At 40.3% G+C, this 11203-nt stretch overlaps 1 protein-coding gene and 3 long non-coding RNA genes across 4 annotated transcripts; all 4 read left to right on the top strand.

Moving 5' to 3' along the window:
* The first annotated feature begins 125 nt into the window (after positions 1–125).
* On the top strand, positions 126–1001 carry LOC109199163 (uncharacterized). Its single transcript, XR_002059633.1, has 3 exons — positions 126–155; positions 363–401; positions 961–1001. It is a non-coding gene; the product is annotated as an uncharacterized LOC109199163 (long non-coding RNA).
* An 11-nt stretch (positions 1002–1012) lies between these two features.
* On the top strand, positions 1013–2526 carry LOC109199162 (uncharacterized). Its single transcript, XR_002059632.2, has 3 exons — positions 1013–1084; positions 1599–1725; positions 2464–2526. It is a non-coding gene; the product is annotated as an uncharacterized LOC109199162 (long non-coding RNA).
* Positions 2527–3092: 566 nt separating this feature from the next.
* Positions 3093–5102, top strand: LOC109199161 (uncharacterized). The gene is made up of 4 exons (XR_002059631.1): positions 3093–3119; positions 3223–3357; positions 4893–4931; positions 5013–5102. It is a non-coding gene; the product is annotated as an uncharacterized LOC109199161 (long non-coding RNA).
* Positions 5103–5104: 2 nt separating this feature from the next.
* On the top strand, positions 5105–8264 carry LOC109199160 (matrin-3-like). Its single transcript, XM_019354493.2, has 7 exons — positions 5105–5152; positions 5668–5747; positions 5871–5894; positions 6125–6387; positions 7366–7482; positions 7571–7692; positions 7784–8264. Exons 2-7 carry the CDS (start codon positions 5680–5682, stop codon positions 7856–7858), a joined length of 669 nt encoding a protein of 222 aa, XP_019210038.1. The 5' UTR covers positions 5105–5152; positions 5668–5679; the 3' UTR covers positions 7859–8264.
* The last annotated feature ends 2939 nt before the right edge of the window (positions 8265–11203 follow it).

Raw genomic sequence — 11203 nt, 5'->3', positions numbered from 1 at the left:
TGTTTGGTTGTTTGTTTTTCCTTCAGGCTTTTGCCCTCATGCCGACAGCAGTGGCAGCTAAAAACATCGTGCTAGCATCAGAAAAACATGATTTTTATTCTCAACGGGTCTAAACTTCGACTGCAGTTGAGAAGGGCAACATTTTAATGACGCCGGTAAGCACTGTGTGTAGATAATGCAATCTACTGTTGTGACAGATGTTATTAAAATTATTTGAAAATATTTGTTTCTGCTTGTTTATTTAAAGTGTATTATAATGTAACAAATATTTTTTTTGTAGAAAAAAAATATCTTTAAGCTGAAATAAATCAAACCGAATCCGAAGTGATGTAATGATTTTTAACTGTTTTTTTTTCTTTCAGCTTGAGTTTTATAAGTCTCTGATGAAACGGCTATGCTATGTAAGTAACGCACATATCTCAGAAACAAAGACTACACTAGAATACCTTTAGATTTATTGGTCAGAGTATAAAGTCATAACTGGAAGCACTCACATCAGAGTATAAAGTCATAACTGGAACACTCACATCCAAGTCAAACACCTTGAAAATGGGGACATACCCGTTTTTTCAGACAGTCACACAGGGCTAGGAAAGGTTTGGAGAACTTTTTCCTGGAATAAATTAATCCTCATTTAAAATGCATTTGTATTTTTTTTTTAAATTTGTTTAACGATTTGAAACTTGTGCAAAAATTACGAAATTGGAAGGAGCAAATGCGTTTTTCACAGCACTGTGTGTACATTAGTTTAAATATTTTTTCAACCAGTGTTTATCAAAAAACAGCAAGAGCTGCATTATAAATTGTTTGGATAATAAGATAGCTGCCAGGGTGCGTACCTGCTGTGAATATAAGTGCAAACTATACCTTGATCTTGGAACTGTAGTATAAGAATGTTTGGAATGTCATATTGTTTGTGGGTTGTTGTTTTTTCATGTTAACCCGGTTTTCTCGAAGCAGCAAGTGACTGACAATGGAGCACGAATAATCTACATCAGGAAATCTCGCCAGGCGAGTCCCGGGATCTCAGAGAAGCTTTGGAAAAATGGATTGTGTAAGAAACTACCTGCCTCTTCTCAACAAGGTATAAACACACTCATAAATGCCAACAAGTGCATGTGTTCGAAGTCTGTGAAAGGCTGTATGAGATATGTGCTTGTGTAAGTGTAATCTTAACCATACGGAAAAATTGACAGATTAACTGCTTACACACCAAACTAAATGACATGCACCAACCTTCATAAATCCATCCTTAAAAGAGATAATGTGTCTAGATTTGGATGCTACTTATCTTGAGGAAAGCACAACTGCAAAACTATAGAGATAGTAAAGAGAGACTGCCGATAAGCTGCTCGCTGAGCAATTCTTCATATGCTCATGCGCACTAGTATTTATCACATTACAGCATTAGTGCAGGGGTCATGTTGAGCATGGCTCCAGTGCATCATTGAGCCAGGATTTCTGACTTTTGAATCCAGTGAACTCCACAATAAAGCTGTACTTAGTTCACTCTTTCCACGTGTGCTTAGCACTTATTTTCTAACATTTACAATGTGAAATTAAAATGTTCAGAATAAATTTTCTTTCTTGTGTTTCAGGTGTTTATCGAATTTCAGTCTCTTCGTGATGCTGATCGCCTTGGCGTTTGGTACAGCCTTCTAAAACGGGCCACCGGCCACAAATTGTCAAGGCTGAAAATACCACACGGTGGATGTACCTCACTGCGTAAGTGTTTTTTTTTAAATGGGATTTTAAACAAATATGATTTAAACGAGAAAAAAAAAAGATAGGTTAAGTTAATGGAAGGTCATCTGGTAAGACCTTTCTTTCGCTTTCTGTTTGTGAAACACTCATGAATATATTTTTCAGTTCTCCCCTGGGCTGTGGATAAAGTGAAGACAAAACTGCTGATTTATTGTTGTTCACAATAAGTCATTGTGACACATTCCCTCAACTTTTATCCACTAACACTGTGATTCTCGTTCCCACAAATCCTTTGATGCTCATTTGCCTTATTATCTCTCTGACCTCTTTTCTGGCCCCTCCAGAAATCTTTGCTCCATCAGTGGTCGATTCCCTTCTGCTTGTCTCTGCCGTAGACACATGAACCAGAGCCATTACTTAAACTGCACTTTTTCAGTCTGGCATTTGATCTAACCCACTAATCATTGTTTTTCTGATGTTCAATTCAATTCAGTTCAATTCAATTTTATTTATATAGCGCCAAATCACAACAGAAGTCGCCTCAAGGCGCTTTATATTGTACAGTAGATCGCACAATAATACATATGTCAGTGATGTCTATGATACCTTGGGTATCTGTAAAGGTGCTTAAAGTTAAAATAAAAGTCAAAACATTGATATTACTGGATCATTGTAAACATTAAAAACCTGTTTTGCACCACTCATTTTTCCTTTTCTTTCCCCACAAAATTTTAACAAAACTTATTTTGGCTTGTGCAGCACCAAGATTGCCAGACAAAGCTTTGCCAGACAGCGAGGTTGCTGTTGATGGTGCAACTGTCCAACAGAAGATTTACCGTCCCACAACGCAGCACTTCCCATATTGGATCACAATGACAACTAGTCCTTTGTGTTCCCCACTGTCTCTCCTTGGTTCACAATCCCAGGTGAGAGAAACAGCTGAAAACTAAAATTAACCTCAGATATAAGTGTGACTGTTACTAACTGTGTTTGTTTTACACTTCTAGAGTATTCTAGAGCATTGAGGTGAGTGCATTTTAAACCCAGGTTCATGTGTTAAACAGGAATCCTTGAGTAATACCAAGAGGTGTCCATTTTTCCAAATACTCACCTCAAAACCACGTTTCTTTTTTCTGCTAAAACTTGGTTTCATTTTGTCTTCTCTATGTGGTCAGTAAAGTAATATATATATTTTTAAAGTACCGCAAAGTTGTCTTCAAATAAAACTTTGGTTCTTGACCTTGTGTCTTGTAGAAAGCCCAATCTCAAGGTTCTACGTTCTCCCGATCATGTTGACCGGTTTGCCAGAAGGAACTCAGACAGGAGGATGTCACCAAGCTGGTGTGGCGTTACTTCCCTGATCAGACGGTTCAGACTCTGTACTACAAATAATCGTTTTATCACTGCAGAGGAGGGTAGGAGTAGACCAGCAGGCTGATACAGAGAAATTTGCTTTGCAAATTTAATTCAATTAATGATAATATTGAATGTTTCCTCTGCATCATTTTTCCCCTCCAGGCCTTTGTGTTTTTTAACAGCTGGGATGCGTGCTGCGATTTCGCCAGAGATTACCTCAAAAATCCAGTTACTGTTGGAGAGTGGACGCTCAGAATCCACATTGTTTTACAAGACATGCTTCCTGGTTCAAGTGAGGTATGAAAATGGAGCAATCGGGGCTGTTAAATCAGGGGCATGCTCCTGTTTCACTCAAACTATTCAGATCCCAATCAAACAGATTCCTCCTCTAAGGGTGAGCACAGCATCATCCTTCTCTGGGCTAATATTAATAGAATGAGACTCAGAATACTTTATTGATCCCTGGGGAAATATATTGGTTACAGTACAAACAGTAACAAAGACAGATACAGATACAGAAGTAGGAATAGCAATATATATACATATAGTCACTTATTGATAAATATCTGATAAGAAATGGAAAAACTAAAATATGCATGAATTTCAATCAGGTATTTATTTTATTTTGTCTGTATTTGTTCCTTCCTTTTTGCAACAGCAGCACAAAAGCTGCATGAACTTTATCCACTTTTCTGTTCATAGGCGACACCCACGTCATTCCGCCACCACTTTAATTTCCACAGAGCTTCTTGTGAAGTCAGCCCTGTGTAAACTTTAAAGACCCAGACATAGGTTATAGAGTGTTTTACTGACTATTAAGTAATGCCCTTACTTATTTTGAAACTTCAGTCGCTGCTAACCTTCTAGCTTCAGCGTTTCCCATCTCAAGTTTCCTTGTGGGCCAGCTATTCAGGACCTTTCTGAGAACTCTCCACAGCTACATGTTAAGAGGAATTGAGGTCTGACAACTGTTGCGGAAAGTCACTGAGTGTTAAGGATGGTGAGTTAGTGAACCCAGACGCGGACCTCTCGTTAAAGTTCAACAGTGTCTTTATTTACAGTGTAAGCCAATCCACAGTTATCCATAGTGCAAGTCCTTCAGTGCTCCTCTCCCCGTCTCCCCTCGTGTGTCACACAACTCCGTGAATCAGTGACGTCTCTCCTTCCGTCTCTCCGTCTCGTTCGCTTCCTGAGAAAAGGCAAAACAGCCGCGATTAGCCTCCCTCCGCTATCAACACTTGCTTTACCTTGCTGAGCTCGAGTCACTACCAGGCTTGGTGCAATACTCCAGCGCTGTCTGTCACTCAGCCACACCATTAAATAGCTCTGCCAACGACGGTGGATGATTGGCAGCAGCTGGCGAGGAATCAGTCGCAGGTGGGACAGGTCAGAGCGGCAGCACTTCCGGGTCGGAGAATCTCCCGTTGCTACGCGACCGCGTAACAATCGCAGCGGAGCCGGAGAGGAAAAAACAGAGCGAGAGAGAGGAGAACAACACACACATACACACAGGTCGCCGGTCGGGGCACCGTCAGACCTGACACTGACACTCAATAGCATCAAATAGTTCAAATAGCATCAAATAGTTCCTGCAAAACTTTGGTTATATGTTGTGTCGTTACTATCCTGAAGTATGAATCCTTTGCCACAAAGATGCAAACCAGGATCGAGTTACTTCTCACTTACAGTGGAGTCCAATATTTATCTTATTAAATGTGGTCAATAGAACATTAAAAACACTCTAACCAGGAGGAGAGTTATTCAGTATTTATTGTACAAACAGAGGATCAGTGATTGATGTAATCCCCTTTCATCTTCTACTCTTTTCACAGGAGAGCATGTATAGAAGCATGATGAAATGGAGCAACACTGTAAGTCAGCAGTCACATAAATGTGTCTTGTAAAAGCAGCAGGCTCGGGTCTCCCTGATCTTAACGCTGGTTGTTTTTCAGCATGTTCCAGAGTCTGAGGCTCTGGAGGACCGGCTGCTGAGTGTGGAGGTCTCCGAGGTGAATGTGGACCTTCTCATGATGATCATGGAGCGGTGGCGTCCATTGCTGCTTTTGTCAGATTCTTGCCGCTTGCCAACAGGGTACGATTTCATAAACACGTGCAACTTTTTTATGTTTTACAGAAGGCTGCAAGGCTTGTCATGGTGTCTGCTGTTCTTTTAATATTGAGAAACATTTTAAATGAGTCTGAAGGAGACTTTGTGTTTTTTTAACACTAAGTCTAAGTCTTTTTAACTTAACACAGTTCTCAACCAAGTAGTAATCTTATGACCTGTTCAGCCTTTTGTCCTGGCCCATCTAGCAGGGGAGATCCCTGCAGTTTGAGGCAGCACTAAGTTATTCTTTTAGTGTTTCTTGCTCAGTGGTTTTATTGTTCAATCAAAAACTTTGCAAAAGTAGAGAAATATGTTTGCACTATTTTCCATTTGCAAGTTTAAAACCCCAAGATTTATTTTTCTTTGCCTAAACAAACTCGCCAGGACCTCTATCCTGTTACTTTCACAAATTCTTTGTTGCCCTGTACAATACAAATCGTGCCTGTAGCACACCCGTTGAGTACCACTGTGTTGCTCAAACATCCTTTCTGTTTTCTCAGATATGCATTGAGATGGCCGAACCTGGTGGATTAACACAGGTGATGGAGAGCAATGTCACCAAGGACTATTTATCTTCTTGGTAAGTGTGTCCCACAATCAGAAGTGAGAAAAAGAGGAAATTTATTTTACACTGTGTTTTTGCATTTTCTTTAAAGTGTCTTCATGTTTGTCTGACCTTGTGCTTTTTCTCTCCTCTTCATAGGAGTAAAGCTGGACGTATTGAGTCGTGAGTATCTTTCTATTTCAGGTTTAGTGGCAGAGTCAAATATACTATACACTCCTCAAGGTCGTCTATAGTAAACAGTTCCCAAAGATGCAAAAAGAGAAGAATGTGATTTAGATAGAAGCAACTCTAGATTAGAAATTTGAAATGGAATTTCTTATTTCACATTAACATTTTGTGACAACAAACCTCTTTTCATGGTAACCTACTGGCATCTTTGCTTTTAAATTCAGTTTGAAGAGCCTGAAACAGCGTCTGCAAGACTCTGGTGAGAACAAAGTTCACCTCAAAATGAAAACCAAGAAGACCGCAGAATCGACAGATGCAGTGACCAAAGGTGACTGCCAGGCGGAGAGCCAGAGGACCGAGGAGGAAGCAGTGACCCAGCCCGATGCTGCAGCCGCCCCTGCTGGACGGCAGCCAGAGCCCAAGTGTCCTGATGACGAGACACAGGAGGGAGAGGAGAAGGATGGATGGAGCATGGCCGACATTAAAGGTACAAAGAGCTGCTTTAAATCAGCAAAATACACCGCTCTGACAGCGAAAACACAGTAAACTGAATGTAAAAAGAAAAGTTGTGATATTTTATGGCTCTGATCTCATATTTGTGTTCCCTGCTGTGCTACAGACATTCAGCCTGGTGGTAGTAATATATTTTACATATGTGGTGTTTAAAAAATGCTCCGTTGGTGTGATGAATATATCCCACACCATCAAGGATCCAAGATTTCTGACCCTACCATCCTAATGTCACAGCAGAAACTGAGATTCAACAGACCAGGCAGCGTTTTTATTTTACAGCGTTGCTGAGCCTGTGTGAATTGTACCCTCAGTTTTGTGTTCTTAGCTTAGAGAAGTCGAACCCAGTGTGGTCTTCTGCTGCTGTAGCTCATCTGCTTCAGTGTTGGATGTGCTGTGTGTTCAGAGATACTCTTGTGCATTGTAATAAGTGGTTGTTTGACTTGCTCTGGCCTTCCTATCAGCGTGAAGCAGTTATTTCATTCTCCTCTGAACTCAAAAATGCATTTCCTCCAGGGAACTGCCACTCACTGGATATTTTCTGTTTCAGACGATTTTATGTAAACCCTAGAGATGCTTCTGTGGGAAAATCCCAGCAGATCAACACTTTTTGAAACGCTAAGATCAGCAAACATGCCACGTTTAAGTGACTTAAATTATTTTTCTTCTTCATTCTGATGCTCAGTTTGAATTTCAGCAGGTCATCTGACCATGTCTACATACATAAATCACTAAGTTGCTGCCATGTGATTGGCTGATTAGAGATTTACATTAACGAGCAGTCAAACAGGTGTACCTAATAAAGTGGCCGATGAATGTTTCAGCTTTTCAAGTAAATCGAAATCATTTGTTCAATTATTATTGAGTTATAATTTAATGTTTAAATATTTTATAAACCCAGTGGGTCCTGTAGCAGATTTGTTGATGATTAACGTGTCGCTCTTTTCATTTTCAGTTGTGGGAAAACGCAGGAGGGAGCTTGTCGGACCTGAGGCAAAGCGATCTCGCGCTCAGTCTCCGTGTGTTGTAGCAGATTTCAGACTGCCTCAGTTCAACCCTAACAGCCCCATCGGTCAGACACACACACACACACACACACTCTCTAAATTCAAATTTGTTGTTAATACTTGTCTAATCTTCCTGTTTCTGCTTCTCTGCAGGTCAGGAGTTTGTGGTCCCTAAATCAGGATTTTTCTGTAACATCTGCTCTGTTTTCTGCCTGAATGAGAAGACCGCCAAGGAACTCCACTGCTGCAGCCAGAAACACTACGACAACCTGCAGGTACGCACGCACATACATATACACGATTCAGCACACAAAATCACACTGTTGGCCTAACGATGTTTGTTTTCTCACTTTTCTGTTTTTTTAGAAGTATTATGAGGAACGTCGACAAAGAGCTACAAAGACTTTGTCTCACACGTCTCCAGGCTCCGTTTCTGACTGATGGACCTGATCTACTGGAGAACAAGCCATTGTTATTGATCCTACTAGTTCAGAAACTAAACTAATCGCCTTCTGGCACCTTTTGTTGTAAGTTATATATGTCTTCTTTGATGAATTGTCTCCCAGCCTTTCAGTTAGTGCTTCTGTTTTGTTTGTACAGGCCGATGGAGAGCACCGTTTTGATCTTGTTACTATTTTATCTTTTATGTGAAAATATTATTGAGAAATTGTCCCTATTAATTTAGTTAACATCAGGAGGTACCTGACAGCTGTTAACAGTTTACTAAATCTTGTTTTTTTTTTTTTGCTCATTTAGATCTTTGGCTTCAGTTTCTTTAAGTGTCCAAAATGTGTTTGCTGCTGTTCTGTTAAACATGAAATAAAACCTGTCACATGTGTGTCATACATTTTTGCGACTCGCTGACTCAAGTTTGCACCTGAACAAACCATCAAATTCAGTCAGAAGCTGCGAGAACATTTGCGAGAATTTTAAGTGTGTATGTATATATATATATATATATATATATATATATATACATACATACATATATGTATATGTGTATGTATGTACATATATACATACATACACACACACACACATATATATCTATATGTATATACATATACATATATACATATTATACATATATGTATGTAAAGAAAGTTCATCTTTTACTCTTGATGCCACATCAAGCTTTAGTGTTTGTAATGGTTACTGTCTGTCACTGTTTTATTGCCTGGGAATGTTTTTTTTTAAAAAAGATTTAGGAGTAGTGTTTGGTTGACTAGTAGGTGTTGGTACAGGTGTAGTAGTTTATGGACTAATAGAGGGTGTTGTCACAGCTTATGTGATTAATAACTTGGTGAAATAAATCAAGCTAAAGTATTAAAGAATAAAATTTACATCAATTCTGTAAATCACTTGTGGAACCTGAAACAAACGAGGACAAACAAGGAAGGTCTCCAATCAGCGTTTGTAACAATAACACTTCAAAGATCAGTCACATTTGCACTGCACACTGTAAACGAATAAATACCATGACTCCGTTGCATATATTATAAGTTATTCTTTATTAATACAGTGCCTTGCAAAAGTATTCGGCCCGCTTGAACTTTCCCACATTTTGTCACATTACAGCCACAAACATGAATCAATTTTATTGGAATTCCACGTGAAAGACCAATACAGAGTGGTATACACGAGAGAAGTGGAACGAAAATCATACATGATTCCAAACATTTTTTACAAATAAATAACTGAAATGTGGGGTGTGCGTAATTATTCAGTCCCCTGAGTCAATACTTTGTAGAACCACCTTTTGCCGCAATTACAGCTGCCAGTCTTTTAGGGTATGTTACTACAGCTTTGCACATCCAGAGACTGAAATCCTTGCCTCCAGACTCCATCAAATGAGGAATCATCCATTTAAAACATCTTTTTGAGTAATTTTGTTGTGATCATGTAACCAAGCATGCCGAAATGAGGAGTTGCGAGTAAAACGAGGAACTTTACATATATTACATTTAAACGCCGCCTGTGCGCAACAGATGGCCACCCCTTCCTGAGCCCGGTTCTGTCGGAGGTTTCCCCCATTAAAGGGGGGGGGTTTCCTCCCCGCTGTCGCCAAGTGCTTGCTCATAGGGGATTTGGGGCTTTTCAGAAAGGTTCACTGGCATCAAATTTAGGACTCAGGAAATGTGTAAATGGATGATTCTCCATCAAATGAGGAATCATCCATTTAAAACATATTTGCGAGTCATTTTATTGTGATCATGTAACCAAGCATGCCGACATGAGGAGTCGTGCGTAAAAGGAGGAATTTTGCGCATATTCCTCCTTTTACTCGCGACTCCTCATGTCGGCATGCTTGGTTATATGGTCACAACAAAATGACTAATCTGCTTCAGTTATGAGCTTTCAGTTGATATCACATTGCAGGGTGACTTCACAATGACATCACAGTTCAGATATTATGCTATAAACAAGGTATAGCATCACCACAAGTGGCAACATCAGTGACATAACTAATGTTGTCCCGTGAGTCCATAAATAGAACCCATGAAATGGAGCAGCTTCCGCTCTCCGCAGGTATAGACGCAAACATGCGAGGTCTACTTTCCCCGTTCGCAGAGGCAGGAGACCCCACAAGGCCTCCGGTGTTCGCAGACGTGGGAGAAGATAGCGTCGCAGACATTAGACAGTCTTAATAAACATGTTGCATGCGCATTCAAACTTTAGTCCAATGAATTTTTCTTAGATGAGTGTGTTTGTTTTTTGGAAACAGAGAAAAAAGTGTTTGGATGAACAATTGCAAAACGATTGTCATATTAGAAGACTCTCCTTTCCCTTTGTTGTTTCAACCAATTATTTAAGAGTCCTCAAAAACACCTCAAAGTCTCGCTCAGGATGTTGCCAAACCCCCAGATATCATCCAAGAATCGATAATAATATAATGGCTTTTTAACACATTTCTCCAATGCAGAGGTCTCCCACTCTGCCATGAAGATGTTGGCATAGGCTGGGGCAAAGTTTTTCCCCATTGCCGTACCCTTAATCTGTAAATAGAATTCCCCGTTGAACTCAAAATCATTCCTCATGAGGTTTATTTCACCCCAAAGGATCTCAGCCGCCGTAGCAGGTGGAGACGACTTAGACCAGTAGAGTGGTTGAAGGAAAAGGAAAAGGGGGACAGGTGAGGTGCATTTCATGTCCCCGGTGCTATGGGGGTTGCAGAGAGGTGTGACGAGCTCTGGTGGATGGGGAGGGAAGTGCTACTGAATCAAACCTGTTAAACAACTGGTTCAATCTGTTAGCCAGAACCTGGTCTCCAGACTCTGGACCCTCCGCTCACAGTGCTCCGTCCAGTGATGGTGTTCGGTCCTCTCCACACACCTCTGGTGTTGCTCTGCTGGAGCTGCTCCTCACCTTCCTCCTAAAAGGAAGCATTACATTTAGAAAATAAAATACTTATTTTATATTTGTTTGTATTTTTTGTAAGATAATACACTATATACACGGAGTTTATCTGGACGTAGTGTTTTCATTGTCATCCAAGTGACTCTAGAGGATGAAAACCTGTTGGAGTGTGTGCTAATGTCTATAGCAGGGGTGTCCAAACTACGGCCCGCGGCCCATTTTTAATTGGCCCGCAAGAAATTTTATAAATAGAGAATATGGCCCGCACTTCAACTTTTGCTTGAGTGTATTGCACTTCTTAGTTTAACACCAGGGGAAGCTACTGTTGATCAAGGCAGTTGCTCCACCAAAAAGGACAATCCTAGAAGAAATTTACCCCAAGTTACTAAACATGGCAGAACCAAAGAAGCGAAAGGTAGAAAGTGAGTG

This window comes from Oreochromis niloticus, unplaced genomic scaffold (genome assembly GCF_001858045.2).
Source record: "Oreochromis niloticus isolate F11D_XX unplaced genomic scaffold, O_niloticus_UMD_NMBU tig00007031_pilon, whole genome shotgun sequence".
Taxonomy (NCBI): Eukaryota; Metazoa; Chordata; class Actinopteri; order Cichliformes; family Cichlidae; genus Oreochromis; species Oreochromis niloticus.
The sequence above is the reverse complement of the archived record's forward strand: the minus strand, read 5'-3'. Positions and strand labels throughout refer to the sequence as shown.